General features: G+C 38.3%; 1 protein-coding gene across 3 annotated transcripts in view; it reads right to left on the bottom strand.

The window, feature by feature from the left end:
* Positions 1–16,623, bottom strand: part of CD96 (CD96 molecule) — a 104,431-nt gene that overhangs the window by 38,165 nt on the left and 49,643 nt on the right. For all 3 annotated transcript variants that reach the window (XM_088836851.1, XM_088836853.1, XM_055418298.2), the window contains exon 8: positions 10,099–10,191. In XM_088836851.1, coding sequence (XP_088692977.1) covers positions 10,099–10,191 — 93 coding nt within the window. The remainder of the gene's footprint in view (positions 1–10,098; positions 10,192–16,623) is intronic.

The raw sequence follows: 16,623 nt of genomic DNA, 5'->3' as shown, positions 1-16,623 counted from the left end.
AGACATCTTGGAATGTGAAGTCAAGTGGGCCTTAGAGAGCATCACGACGAACAAAGCTAGTGGAGGTGATGGAATTCCAGTTGAGCTATTTCAAATCCTGAAACATGATGCTGTGAAAGTGCTGCACTCAATATGCCAGCAAATTTGGAAAACTCAGCATTGGCCACAAGACTGGAAAAGGTCAGTCTTCATTCCAATCCCAAAGAAAGGGAATGTCAAAGAATGCTCAAACTACCGCACAAATGCACTCATCTCACACGCTAGTAAAGTCATGCTCAAAATTCTCCAAGTCAGGCTTCAGCAATATGTGAACCGTGAACTTAATGTGTACACAGGATGATCTGATATACATATACATAGTGACATGACTTCTACACTCAGCCCATTAATATGTTATTTCTTTTCACAGTTACTTTTGTGTATATGTGATGAAAATGCGTGAAATCTACTCTCAGTAAATTTCCAACATTCATTACAGTATAATTAGCTGTAGTCATCATGCTATGCATTAGATATAGACTTATTAAACCTTCTTAATTCCAACTTTGTACACTTTGACCAATAATGCCCCATTTTCCCTATCTCCTCACCCCTGGGAACTGCCATTCTACTCTGCTTCCATATATCTGACTCTTTTTAGATTTCACATGTAAGTGAGATCATGTAGTCCTTTTGCTTTTTGTGTCTGGCTTATGTCACTTAGCATAATGTACACCATGTTCACCCACGTTGTACATCAGGATCTCCTTTTTTAAAGGTCAAATTATATATATATATACACACACACATATATATATACACATACACACATATGTATTTTTTAATCAATGGGAACTTAGACTGTTTTCATATCTTGGCTATCTTGAATAATGCAGTGAATATGGGAGCACAAATATCTCTTAAAGGTGACTTATTTCATTTCCTCTCTATATATACTAAAAAGAGAGATTCCTGGATCAAATAGTAGTTCTACTTTTAAATTTTTGAGGAACTTCAGAAACCATTTTCCATGTTTTTTATACTATTTTCAGTTAAAGTCGTGTCTTCAGTTCAGCTCAGTTCAGTCGCTCAGTCGTGTCCGACTCTTTGTGACCCCATGAATCACAGCACGCCAGGCCTCCCTGTCCATCATCAACTCCCGGAGTTCACCCAAACTCATGTGCATCGAGTCGGTGATGCCATCCAGACATCTCATCCTCTGTTGTTCCCTTTTTCTCCTGTCCCAAATCCCTCCCAGCATCAGGGTCTTTTCAAATGAGTCAGCTCTTCACATCAGGTGGCCAAAGTATTGAAGTTTCAGCTTAAGCATCAGTCCTTCCAATGAACACCCAGGACTGATCTCCTTTAGGATGGACTGGTTGGATCTCTCTCCTTGCAGTCTAAGGGACTCTCAAGAGTCTTCTCCAACACCACAGTTCAAAAGCATCAATTCTTTGGCGATCAGCTTTCTTCACAGTCCAACTCTCACATCCATACATGACCACTGTCTGTGTCTTATACTCCCATTAACAGTGTACAGGGTTCTCTTTCCTCCATATCCTTGCCAACACAAGGATACCTTTAATTTTTTGGATAACAGGTAGGAGGTGATATTTCATTGTGGTTTTGATTTTAACTTCTCTGATGATTAGTGATGTTCAGCAGCTTTTTCATATACTTTTTGGCCATTTGTATATCTCCTTTAGAAAAATGTCCATTCAGGTCTTTTGTTTATTTTTTACCAGGTTGTTTCTTATTTTGCTAATGAATTAAAGAAGTTCCTAATATATTTTGGATATTAACCCCTTATCAGATATATGATTTACAAATATTTTCTCCCAACCCATAGATTGCTTTTACATGTTGTTGTTTCCTTTGCTGTGCAAGAGGTTTTAGTTTGTTTGTTTTTTCCCTAAGTTTGATGTAGGACACTGGTTTATTTTTGCTTTTGTTGCCTGAACTTTTGGTGTCATATCAAAGAAGTTATAGATGAGGCCAACTGATATCAAGGAACTTTTCCCTTAAGTTTTCTTCTAGGATTTTTATAGTTTCAGGTCTTATATTTAAATTTTAATCTATTTTGAGATGATTTTGGTATACAATATAAGAAAAGGGTCCAATTTAAATCTTTTGCATGTGGATATCCAGTTTCCTAGGCACCATTTATTGATGAGACTATTCTTTTTCAGTGTGTATTCTTGGTACTTTTGTTGAAAATTAGTTTGGGTATATTTCTAGGCTCTCTATTCTGTTCCACTGGCCTACATGTCTGTTTATGCATATACCATACTGTTTTGATTACTGCATTTTTGTAATATATTGAGAAATCACTTGAGAACTCTGTGTTCTCAGCAATGAAACACAGCTGTGGGTTTCCAACTCTGTTCTTCTTTCTCAAGATTGCTTTGGCTATTTGGTGTCTTTTGTGAATATGAATTTTAGGGTTTTTTTTTTCTATTTCCATGAAAAATACCATTGGAATTTTGATAGGGACTGAATAAATTTTTGAATCTGTATTTTGCTTTGAGTAGTGTGGACAATTTAACAGTATTAACTATTCCAGTCCATGAACATTAGATGTCTTTTCATGTGCTTGCATATTTCATCAGTGTTTAATAATTACCAGTGTACAAGTATTTTACTTTCTTGCTCAAATTTATTCCTAAGTATTTTACTCTATTTTGATGCTATTGTGAATAGGACTGTTTTCTTGATTTCTTTTTTTTTTGTTGGTGTCACTGAATTCCTTTTAATTTTAATGTAAAACACAGAACAGAATTTTCAAATGAAACTATTTGTACCCCTGTTTGAGGAGAGGTCTAAAAGGCTAAGAATGATTTTATATGGCAAGCCATCTTCACTTCTAGAGTTCTAGACCACCTATGAAGGATATGTGAAGTTAGAGCAGAATGGGCTCTGCCAGCTCCATCGTGCACCTCAGGGCCATATAAGCATATGGAAGCAGTCCTGGCGAGCATTTCTTTGGAGAGAGTTGTCGGGGAGCTGTGAACCAAGTCCCTTTTCATGGAGGAAGGAAGAAGAATATGCTTCCTTACCTTAGCCAAGTGAAGTGTGGGTTCAAGAGACCACTGAGAGCTCCTGACTGTGTTTTGGAGTGTGGGACAAGAAGACTGGCGACAGGCTAAAGAGACTGCACTGGGAGTCCATGCTTGGGCGACAGTGCTAAATGGGCATAGAGAAGAGAGACACAGCCAGACTGGGGAAGAGGAGCACTTCCCCCAATCGGAAGCTGGGTGCATGTTTTCCCAAACAAAACAGGATGCTACAGAAAGAAATCTCACCCAAGAAAAATACTGAGAGGAACAAAAGAGTTCCCAAGTAGAAACTAACTGGTTGTGGGGAGGAGGGCAGGCGGTGCTGGGTGCAGTAAGCAGGAGACTGAAGGATGGGCATGGCCCACACAAGTGGCCAGCATCCATAGGCCAGTTATGGGTTAATGAGAAATCTGATAAAGTGTTGCCATGAAATCAAGATAGAAATTTTTATTGTCCTCATCCTTACGGCGCCTAAATTACATTACAGTAAGGCTGACAAGGAAGATCTTTCCTTATCTACCCCTCCTCATTTTTCTGCATTTTGTGATCTCCAAAGACAAATTCAAGCCAAAAAGTAAAAGTGGAGAAGAGGATGGAGCCAGGAAATTTCAACCATACCTCCTATGTCTCTCTGCTCCCTACCGCACACATAAAAGATACAACCTGACATTCCAGGATTCCATAGTTGAAGTAGACCCAAGTTTGGTGGAGAGGAGGGACAGAAGTTCTGAATTAACTTTTTCAAATTTTGACATTACGCTGATTATGGATACAGCTTTGTTCTTGTGACTGAAAGGTACCAGATAATTATTATACAAAAATCACCAAAAAAGCCAAGGAAAAAAATTACCTAAAATTTCTTTCAGAAGCTAGGTAGAAGCTCTACAGTGCTCATTCGAACAGGGAATGATAAGAAAAAAGAAAATCATTCTTTTTACTAAGCTACTCAGTTTAGCTTATTTATTCAACTAAAAACAAAGGTAAAATTTATTTGTAAGTTTAGGCTGCTACTGTCATAGTGATCTGGTTCATCAAGCTCAGTTGTCCATGACTTTGCCTAATCTTATGTAGAGTTAAATCTAAAAATCTAACTTATTTTCTCAAATAGTAATATTTTCATTTGACCTTTCACTCTATTGACATAGCATTTATTGACATAGTTACCCAGTCTCCTTGACACATGTATAATTTTATATTCCATCAATTCACCTGCAGCATAAAAATAGAGCTTTTAAACCCACAATGGCATTAGCTGGACATTTGCACTTAAAAGAATACAGGTCAGCAAATACATCTAAACACATCTGAGTCAGCCTCATCAACCCCTGATATCAGGATAAGGTGTATATAGAGCCTCAGGTCAACAAAAAAAGATGTGTGGTGTGAAATTTTAATTTTTACATACAACTCTTTTCCATGGAAGGCAGATAGTTAGGGGGAACAGGTGCTCACTGAAGGACTAAAGGCAAGGTGTATTGCTGGATTACTGGTCCAGAAAGAATTTTCAAGACTCCTATAGGGGAAGATGACAGTAGGCCGGACAGAGCTCATCACACATCACGTGGTGCATCCACAGACACTCAATAATTAGTAAATGAACTGAAGAATGTCCAATAGTTTCTCCCCAGAGGTAACTCACCCCAAGGGGAAAAACTGAATAAACAAATACCCAAGGTAAATCAGTCATCAAGGAGGCTACCCTTGACTTATGTGCAACAGCTATGGAAAGAATTGAGAAATTATTTAACAAACTCTAATGTGTGTCCCAGGTAAATGGTGGTGACAAAGAGGCTGTGTCTAGAATTTCCTAGGATTCAATGGAAAGCATTGAAGTTTTATTTGGATTCTGTACATATCTCTGGGCAATAAGAATTATAGTATGATGATGTTGAGAGGAAAATGGAAAACGAATGGAGGAGCAGATTTGTCTCCAATTTATTTCCAACTGAGGAAATGTTAGCCCCACTTGGAGGCTGCATTTCTCAGAAAGCACTGGTCTAGAGAAGGGAAAGATTAATATAGGCATAACTGTCATGTTGACTTTTCATAGCAACAATACCAACATCATACTAGAAGGGATTTATTCAATGTCCAGTGACATTTATTGAGCACCCATCATGTACTTTCAGAGGCAGTAAGACTCAGGCTTTCATGCCAACTGTCTAGGTTCCATCTTGGCTGTTTCACTTTCTGCACAATTTTGGGTAAGTTAATTAACCTCTTTGTGCTTTGGTATCTTCATCTGTAAAATGGGGATAATGATAGTACCTATACCATTGTTTTTGGGGGAGGAGTGGGTCGGACAGTAAAGAATCTGTCCGCAATGGAGGAGACCTGGGTTCAATCTCTGGAGGAGGACATGGCAACCCACTCAAGCATCCTTGCCTGGGAAATCCCATGGACAATGGGGCCTGGCAGGCTACAGTTCATCTTCCCCACACCCACTCCAGTATTCTTGTCTGGAAGACCTGGATTTATGCCAGTACTGTTTCATTTTTAATTTGTCTGGGGTCTTCTATGATTCCACGCAGGTGTGTGCCTATTTCACCACTCAGCTTTTCAGCCTCTTGTCTTTTCCTAGGACAGTACTGAGAAAGCAGCTGGGACACAGAAAACACGTTAATTCAGGTTGAATTGAGCTGGGCTTTCCTGAGTAACTCTTGCCGTTGGCTATGAAGTTCCATTGTTTTCATTACTTTCTACATTTGTTTAAAGAATATAATTTCATTAGGGAGAAAAGGACTATGAATTGGATGTTTGCAGCAAGATCTGTAGCTTAATAATTCTGACTGATTATACAGTTCACTAGATCTTAGAATTTGTAATGAAACCATAGCCTTTTGAAGTTGGTTTTCATGACATGTTCCACCCTGTTTCCTTTCTTAAAAGAACACAAAGGTGAACCTTACCAGCTTCTGAGGCAGCCAGTCATCATGTGATTTCATAATTACCCTCTGGATAGCCAAAACGAAATTTAGATTTTTCAGTTATAAGTCAATGCTTATTCTAAGCAAGTGAGTTTCATTTAGATATAAGCAGCCATGTTAAATCATGTTTTTTTTTGACATATAAAAATCACTTATGTTTGAAAATATATCAAACATAACCTTGTTACTATCTTGACAGAAGTCTAGATTTTGTAAAGTGAGAAATAGCTACTCTTAGTATACTTGAGCTACTTGAGTCTGGAAGTAAAACAGGGTTTCTCAGTCTCAGCACTATTGACATTTTGGACCCTATTAATTCTTTGTCCTGTTTTGTAGCGTCCTTGGCCTCTATATAAGAGATGACAGGAGCACCATCCCTTCCCTCATTGTGGCAGCCAAAACTGTCCCCTGATACTGCATGTGTCCCTGGAGTGGGGGCACAGAGAACAAGATCACCCTGGTGAGAACGACTGATCTGAAAGAGTCCTGAGGTCCATTGTGGGGGGACCTAATTTTTAAGGAGGTTTTTTGATTTTCCAGGAATTTCCCAACTATGTTACCTTAGTATGATTGTAGATGAGGTAGCACTTTTTTTTTCTGCTTTAAACAAATATGTTTCTTTGACTGCACTCTTTCAACTTCTCTAATACTAGAGGCTATATTAGATTGAAGACTCCTTAAGGATAACAAATGTCCTTTTCTTTTCCTTGAATTTCTTCACAGAAATAAGAATGATATTTGAACTGATGGAACAGTTTAGTAGTGTATGTCAACTAACGACATAGAAAACTGAGCTAGAAGAAATTCACTTATGCTTTTAATTGGCAAACTGTATATACCATGATATATCATCGTGATTCTTTTTCTTTTGAAAAAGAGAAAAAGTCACTGTTGAATTTCTAGCACCTAGAAGAGTATCTGGTACATAGTACGTGCTCAATAAACATTTGGTGAATGAATTATCTCAATTCCTTTCTAAATATGCTTCATGAGGTCCCTCCCATTTCTTAAGGTATAATAACTAGAATCCTTAGATTGGTCTTAAGGCTGTCTTTATTCTGCATTTTCCAATCTTCATCCTTGCTTCTCTGTTACACAATCCCACTCCTTTAGCCAGAACTTACCTACCAATATTTCCTCAAATCCCCACGAATATCTTCACCAGCACACAACTGCTCACTTTGTTCTTTTCGTTTGTTGTTGTTCAGTTGCAAAGTCATGTCTGACTCTTTGTGACCCCAATTTTTTGTTTAAAATATTTTCTCAAACTCTTAACTTGTCAAATAAATACAATACACACTTAAGGTCAGCTTATTTCATCTCTTTTTGTAACATTTCCTGAATTCATGAACTCATAGACACCCTTCCATACTCAAAGATAAGGGCAACCCACTCCAGTATTCTTGCCTGAAAAATTCCATGGACAGAGGAGCCTGGCTGGCTACAGTCCAAAGGGTCTCAAAGAGTTGGACACAACTGAGTGACCAAGCATGACAATGATGACCTCCTTCAGTATTGCAATTCTATAAAACACGGCACTTTCCACCTTACTGTTTGGACTTACTAGTTTCATATGTGCATGCTATCTCTCTCCAAGCACACAGCAATCTTTCTCAAGGCAGAAACAAATTATCATCACAGAATCTATTACATGATATCTACATAGTGAAGGAACATTATTCTCATTTATTCTTTTTCATTCACTTATTCAACTAATATTTTTGCATGCCAGTTCTGTGTTAGGCATGTGTGAGGAAGTAAAACAAACATGATCCCTGTCCTCATGAAGTTTTTAGACCAACTGGAAAAAACATGGCATCTAATGCGTTGAGAACTAGATTTATATTCACAACACTTTGGTGTGAATACTAGCTTTGCCACTTATTAGTCATGTGGTCACTTAAGCTCTCAGTATCTCAGTGTCCACATCTGGAAAATGGGAATGGGAATGCTTACTCCACCTACCTCTCATTATAAATGTGTGCATGCTCAGTCACTTTAGTCATGTCTGATTCTTTGGAACCGCATGGACTTGTAACCTGCCTCTGTCTATGGGATCCTCCCATATAAAAGATCAAACCACATTGAATTTTAGGTGCAAACATTTTCTAAGTGATAAAATGTGGTTGCTTTACTTTGTACACAAATTCTTTGACACTTTTTCCTTCAAGAGGTGGAGCTCAATTCTCTTCCTTTTGAGTATAAGCTGGACGTGTGGCTTGCTTTTAACAGATAGAATATAGCAATAATAGTGGTGTACAGTTTTGTAGACTGGGTCATAGGGAGGAAGGGGGGTTTTATCTTGGTGACTCTATTTCTTGAATTACTTAGTCTAGGGGACTACAGCTGCTGTAGAGAGAGGCAGCCCTGTAGAGAGTCCATGTGGTGAGTAGCTGAGACCTCCTGCCAACGTGTTCAAGTTTGGAAGCAGAGCCCTCAGCTTCAGTCAAGCCTTCAGATGATGGGAGTCCAACAGCCTGACTCCACCCTCATGAAAGAATCTGAGTCACACACTCAGCTAAGCTGCTCCTGTCTTGTGTAAAAACATATGAGACAATCAGTTCAGTTCAGTTCAGTCGCTCAGTTGTGTCCGACTCTCCGCGACCCCATAAATCACAGCACGCTAGGCCTCCCTGTCCATCACCAACTCCCGGAGTACACTCAAACTCTACTAACACATATATATGGAATTTAGAAAGATGGTAACCTGAACCCTGCATACGAGACTGCAAAAGAGACATAGGCATATAGAACAGTTTTTGGGACTCTGTGGGAGAGGGTGAAGGTGGGATGATTGGGGAGAATGGCATTGTAGCATGTATATTATCATAAGTGACCAGTACAGGTTCGACGCATGATACAGGATGCTTGGGACTGGTGCATGGGGATGACATGGAGGGAGGATATGGGGAAGAGGGAGGTGGGAGGGGGGTTCAAGAAAGAGAACACATGTACACCCGGGGCGGATTCATGTCAATGTATGGCAAAACCAACCAATATATTAATGTAAGGTAATTTGCCTCCAATAAAATAAAAAAAAATGAGACAATATATATGTTATACCTACTTTATTTTTGTCTGGATAGTTTGTTATACAGCGACGGATAACTAATACATAGAGTTCTAGAGAGATTTAAGGTATTACTGTTGAATATGCTAATGTTTGTTGAATGAAGAATATCATAATTTACTATGGTTTATTGCTGAATTATGAGTTAGAAGTGGAAGAAAAAGAAGCATAAAAGAGAGAAAATTACAAAGCCTTAAGAACTAGGAAAAAATAGACAGATGCAAAACTTCTATTGGGTGATTTGCAGGCATTTCTCACTCTGCCACATGCTTCATTCTCTGAGCGCCATCAACCTGTGACAGTGGCTGCAGGCTATCTGTCAAAGGCTACAGGCTAAACGAATTGCTCATTGCTAGTGCCTGCTTTGTCTTATTCCATTTTCAGTTCTTGTTTTGAGCTAAAATTGATAGTTTTAATTAAAGAAGAAATAAAAAGCATACTTCTACTGTATGTAGAACATACTTTTCTGTGCTAGAGAAAGTCACCTTGGTTCTTTATTAAACATAAAGGCCACAGACATGGAAATTTATGATTTGTTTGCATCAATGCCAACTTATGAAAGTCACTGCTATCCCTTTGCCATGGTAACACTGACTGATCCAGCCTGAACTCCTTTGTTAATAATGCCATTGGAAGTCTGAATTCAAGTCCTCGCCCCAGTCAACTTTGTCAAAATTAATTTGAACCAGAACAAATTTAAATTTAAAACTATCTACCTACCTATGGCCCACAGGATCCCTATTTACAAGAATTTCTTAAACACCCCACTGAGAGCACGGTTGTAGAGGAGCACTGTCAATTTATTAACTTCTTTAATAATAAAAACAATTTAAATTTCTCATTGACTATTTATTGACCCTGGTTTTGCCAGGTCTTAAAGTGAAGCATTTTGGAAGTTGTGCTAATTCTTTTAATCCATGAAAATAGTACTTAATATATTTATTTAAAATCTCCATAGATAAGGATGGGGCATGAATTATACAAATTTTCTGAAATTTTTTTCTTTATCAGTCTATTTAAAGGATTAATAGTTCATGGGAAGTAAAACATATGAAAACATTCTTACCTGTAGGAGATATGCTGTTGGCTGGAGAAGGTCGCGTGCCAAGGGTAGCTTCTGTAGCATTGAGTGGAGAATCTGTTGGAGGGTTCACTGAGCCTGGAAGGATAAACAGACATTGCTAATGAGCAAAATACTGTGGCAGGAAGATAAAATATTAACTTAGTTCCCGCCAAACATTTATTTATTCATCTAACAAATTATTATCGATTAAAAGTCATCATTATTGCTTGCTATGGGCAAGGCAGTGGACTAAAATGGTGAAAGGTAAAGACATAGGACTGTCTTTAAAGAGCATACAGCCTAGAATACAGGTAGGTAGCTAGGCACCGTGCTGAGTGCTCTGATAAGAGAAGCGCAGAATGCCAGGGGAATGCAAGCAGGGGCACCAACCAACATTGAGAGGTTAGGGAAAGCTTCCTGGAGAGTGCCACCTTTAACCAAGACCTGTTAAAACCATTATAGCAGCTATGTTTTGAGGCATTTGGCTAGTAACTATACAGTTTACAAATCCATAGACCCACAAAAATATTTTTTATCACTAAGAATAGAAACAATGATACAGCTCTCCAAAAGGACATGACATGAATGGACATAAGATTGATGGTACTATTGTGCTCTTACTAAAATTTCTATTTTTTTCGTAAAATTTTTATTTGGCTACAACTATTTTTTCTCTCCCTCATGTGTGTGTGTGTGGTTTCTGGGATGAAAGAGAGGCTGATATATGTTGTTTCACTTATCATTATACATTCATGTCAGTTCCTTAAGGTTCACTGTTGTACTGTAAAATAATTCTACCAGCAGTTTAAAACAATTTACAAATGTCAGAAGGACCTATTGACTTTAGGAATATGTGGATTAATATAATTAGTATTTGATTATTAAATATAGTTATTTAATTATATTTAAATTAATTTTATTTAAATAAAGTTATTTTTATTTAAGGTTAGGGGATTTTGTGATTTTTCTATATATAATGGCATTGAGGATAGTATTACACATCTGATGATCCGAATCAATTATTTGGACATTTAATTAAAAATGATATCATTGTTTCTATTCTTTAAGGAATAGGTATATATAATTTATGTCACTTGATAGCACAGAGCACATTGGAATGAATTTGTTTTTGTAACCTAAAAGCATCTGTGCTTTATTTTCATTGGTGATTTGTTATTGCTGTTGACTATAGGTTGTGCTCACAGTTGGCTGTGACTTGCTATCATAAATGACCACTTGCTTGCTATTAAGTATTCTGAGGGGTAGTTATATGAAGAGTATGTGAGTATGTAGTAGAGTGACTATCCTCTTCCCCTCATGCTATCAGGAACAAGTCTGAACTCCTCAGTACGACACACAAATCTGATTCTGATTTAATCCCACATTAAATTTCCATCTTCATTTCCTGATGTTGCCTATTATCTTTGGACAGTGTTAGTCGCTCAGTCATATCTGACTCTTTGCAACTGCATGCACCGTAGCCCGCCAGGCTCCTCTGTTCATGTAATTCTCCAGGCAAGATTATTGAAGGAGGTAGTCATTCCATTCTTCAGGGGATTTTCCCAACCCAGGGATTGAACTTGGGTCTCCTGCTTTGCAGGCAAATTCTTTACTGACTGAACCACCAGGGAATCTTTATCTTTTACATCTCTTTAAAATCATATCCTCAATCCAACCCAATTTACCAAACATAATATGTTTTCTATGACTTCTTGATCTTTGTGTTTGCTGTTTCCTGAGACTTTCCCATTCCAAACTTTCTACTACGTACCTCTCAAACTCAAAGAACCCTAGGGTTCTTTGTGATGTGCTCATAGTACTTAATGTTTACCCTAGCAAAGGTCCCATTACTTCATTGCTATGTCTCTCAAGAGACGCAATTGTTTTGTTTCTCACTATATTCCTAGTTCCTGGCAAATACAAGTGGATGAATATATATCTATAGATTCCCTCTTACCCCTGAATGAAAGAAGATCAGTTTTAAATATGTATCTGACTGCTGTTGTGTCATAAGCCTCATTTTCCAAACTATTGGGCTGGGCAAAAAGTTCGTTTGGGTTTTTCTGGTAACACCTGACAGAAATAGCAACCTTAATGAGATGGAACATGGGTATGGAAAAATAATGCACAGGTGTTTTTGTCTGTAGATTGATTATAATAGAGACTGGCAAACTATGGCTAAGGTGAAATTCCACTCACTGTCTATATTTGCAAATAAAGCTTTATTGAAATACAGCCATGCCCATTTGTTTATGTATTATCTATGGCTGCTTTTCAGAGAAGGCAATGGCAACCCACTCCAGTACTCTTGCCTGGAAAATCCCATGGACAGAGGAGCCTGGTAGGCTGCAGTCCATGGGGTCGCTAAGAGTTGGACACGACTGAGTGACTTCACTTTCACTTTTCACTTTCATGCACTGGAGAAGGAAATGGAAACCCATTCCAGTGTTCTTGCCTGGAGAATCCCAGTGACACGGGAGCCTGGTGGGCTGCCATCTATGGGGTCGCACAGAGTCGGACACGACTGAAGCGATGCAGCAGCAGCAGCAGCATGGCTGCTTTTGTACTACAATAGCAAAGCTGAATAATTGTGATAGAGACCACACGGTCCACAAAACAACATATTTACTATCTGGCAGGTTAAAAACAGAAAATGTTTGCCAACTGGAACAAAAGCTGTTGATAGGTTATGCTCAATCCTATATTTCCAAATTAGGAAAGAAGCATTTAATTTTTATTTGTTGACTATTTCTATCTCAAGATATTATTTTGCCAGGTTTCATCACTAAATATCTTTGTAAGCTGCAGGGTCCTTAGCTTCACAGAGCATTATGATGTTATTACTGAAAGATTTGCATTTTGAGATGAGCCCTTTGCTCTATGACAAAAATGATGCACAGCTTTGCTGAGGCTATCAAGAGTTTCTAGTTTCAGACTGGCCTCTGAAGTAGAAATTCTGTCCTGGTGAAAACAAAACTAAACAGGTATAGAAAGGAGGGGCTAAAGCCTAACAAAGAAAATTTATTTCCCAAAATCAAATACAGAATTTAACAGAAACATGTCAGCTAGTTTTCAGACTATTACATTTACCATAATGTTGTGAAGGGCTGGGCTACTGAACACTTCATCCATTTCTGAGTGTGTCCACTCTGCACAGGCCTAGCAGGGCTCTTAGGACCACCCTCATGGGCAGCAGTGGCCATCTGTGTCCCACAGGGGCAGCGGGGTCAATTCTGGAGCTTCCTCAGAGTTTGACTCAGCCATTAGCTGATTCACTCAGAAAAGAACTGAACCTCAGGGTTTGGGTAGGTCCTTGCTTCCCAAAATGTGGTTCATACTAACTTTTAGGATCTTAATAGAAATGCAGACGCTCAGGTCCCTCCCAACCCCTCAAATTACTGAATCAAAATCTGCTTTTTAAGAAGATCATTAGGTGATCCATATGTACAATAAAGTCCTTTCTTGATATTCTCAACTTTCCTGGGATCAGTCACAGGTATGTGGGAAACCATGAAACCAGAGAATTTGGCTGGCATATGTCATCTTCATATTCACTAGTCCTCTTATTCCGCTATTGAGCTATCCCTTTTGACTCTTCTTCCCACATCCTCAAACACATATGGACACTCTTACACACAGTGAACCACTCATTAATCCTTAACTCTCTTGTATCCCTAAGATCTGGATCTCAGCTGTTTTGAAAATCAATTTAATCAACAAATCTCTGTTGAGGCTGATAATATTACCTACCTGGGGAGGTATCTGCACTTAACTTTTGAATTGAAACAATATAAGATAGTCCCTCTACTGCCCCAAAACAAAATAACTCCTTGCATATGCCAAAACGTTGATTCTGCAGCACTACAATATTAAACATTCTCATAGACTAGGTTGACATGTTAGAATATTTTTAGTCTTTTTTTTTTAAACTACTGTTGAATCACGACAGTTCTTTAGGCCAAATAGCTGCCTGACAAGTCACCTTCACCTTGATCCCTTCCCCTTCCTGAGTTTTCTAGGGTAAGAATCACTGAGCAGTTGAATGTCCTGGAAGATAGGGGTAGGTGGGGAAGCAAGCACCTCAGAGGGCTGTTACCTTTTAGCCTTCCCACATTATTACTCTTTTCTGGGAACAAAAGAGAGCAAAAACTCCTCCCCTTCTCTCTCTAAATCTCCCTTCTGTTAGATAATAGTCTCAGAATTTCTCTATTTTAGCACTGAGAGACAGATTTATCTCCTGCGTTTTCATCTCAATATCTGTCTACAATAATAGTCTGACTCTTCCACAAGGCAATGATCCTTACTCAAGGCATCAGAACTTTGCTCCAGAGTTTGTGAAGCATCCAGCAGTACCACTGCAGGCAGAAAGCATGTTTGCAAGTAAATGTTTAAGAACGTATAACAAATGGGAAAATATGGTATTGCAATGACAGTGCTTTGTGGAGCCTCAACTGTATCTTCTAAATCATTCATGAAGATAGATATCAGAATATGAGCAGAATACAAGCTATAATTTTGGGAAATTGAACTGTTTAAGATTTATTATCTTAATGTTTGATTGTGAAGGATGAAAACTTATTTGACAATTTAAAATTAACCATCTGCTCAGAGCCTAAAATTATACTAGCACAGGGTTATCCTGTAAAATTGAAATTATGGTGTGCTTTGAATACCAGAATCAGTGCTCTTCCTTATTAACTTAAAAATATTCACTATTTTCTGATATTAAAGTCAAATATAGTTCAAGAGAATGAGAAGGCAAGCTTGGAAGAAAATATTTGCAAAATACACATCTGATAAAGAACCGTTATCAAAATATTCAAAGAATTCTTAAATCTCAACAATAAGAAAACAGATAACCTGATTTAAAAATGGGCCAGAGATAGACATCTCACCACAGAGAATATACATTTGGCAAATAAGCATATGAAAACATGCTCCACATCATATATCATCAGAAAATGCAAATTGAAACAACACTGAAATATTGCTACACCTGTTAGAATGGCTGAAATCTAGAATACTGACAATACAAAATGCTGGCAGGGATGTGGAGCAATAGTAACTCTCCTTCATTGCTGGTTGATGGGTGTGCAAAATGATATAGTCAGTTTCAAAGACAATTTGTTGATTTCTTATAAATCTAAACATACTTTTATAATACAGTCTAGCAATTGTGCTCTTTGGTATTTACTCAAAGGAGTTGCAAACACATGACCCACACAAACCTGCACATGAATGTTTATTGAAGCTTTGCTGCTGCTGCTGCTGCTAAGTCACTTCAGTCGTGTCCGACTCTGTGTGACCCCATAGACGGCAGCCCACCAGGCTCCCCCGTCCCTGGGACTCTCCAGGCAAGAATACTGGAGTGGGTTGCCATTTTCTTCTCCAATGTGTGAAAGTGAAAAGTGAAAGTGAAGTCACTCAATCATGTCTGACTCGTAGCGTTACTTTTTAAAAATATTTACTGGAGTATAGTTGATTTACAGTGTGTGTTAGCTTCAGGTGTATAGTAAAGTGAATGGCCTATGTGGGAAAAGAATATAAAGGCTTTATTTTTAATTGCCCAAACTCAGAAGCAAACAAGATGTCCTTCAGTAGATGAATGAATATATAAACTGTGGTATACTCATTGAAAGGAATATTATTCAGTGCTAAAAAAAAAAAAACCTGTTAAGCCATGAAATACATGGAGGAACCCTAAACACATATTACTAAGTGAAAGAAGTCTATATTAGGACAGTGAAAACTTAGGGGTCTATGACACTATAATGATGAGTACATCATTTGTCCAAATCCATAGTATGCACATAACCAAGAGGAAACCCTAGAGTAAACTAAGGCCTTTGGGCAATTGTTTTGTGTTGGTGTAGGTTCATCAGTGGTGACAAAGGCACCAATCTGGTGGGTGATGTGGATAATGAGGGAGAAGATGCACATGTGGGGAAAGGGTATATGAGAAATCTCTGTACCTTCCTCTTAATTTTGCTGTGAAGTCAAATCTGCTCTAAAAAATAGTCTTTAAACAATAACAAAAAACCAAGGAACAGAGTCTTAACATCATAAAATATTTTTCAAATGTGATGCTTCCCTGGTGGCTCAGTGGTAAAGAATCTGCCTGCCAATGCAGAAGATGTGGGTTCAATCCCTGGATCAGGAAGATCCCCTGGAGAAGGAAATGGCAACCCACTCCAGTATTCTTGCCTGGGAAATCCCATGGACAGAGGAGCCTGGTGGGCTATAGTCCATGGGGTCACAAAGAGTCAGACACAATTGAGTGACTAAACAAGAACAACAAAACCTGTCTGTGATGATTTAGGATTCTGCCAAAGCTACTAAAATCTATGTGAGAACCATTTACCTTTACCCTCTTCTAAGACTGTAGCCCTAACCTTGTACAGTGTTCTAGAAAGGAGGAGCACTTATTTCTGAGGGAATTAGGCCAAGTTGAGTATGGATATTTCATGACCATTCCTGAATAATTAATTCAAAGTTCACAGAATGAAGTGAATGGGTAGGGATGCAGCG

This window comes from Moschus berezovskii, chromosome 1 (assembly GCF_049115385.1).
Source record: "Moschus berezovskii isolate FMDL1 chromosome 1, NW_MosBer_1.0, whole genome shotgun sequence".
Lineage (NCBI taxonomy): Eukaryota > Metazoa > Chordata > Mammalia > Artiodactyla > Moschidae > Moschus > Moschus berezovskii.
The sequence above is the reverse complement of the archived record's forward strand: the minus strand, read 5'-3'. Positions and strand labels throughout refer to the sequence as shown.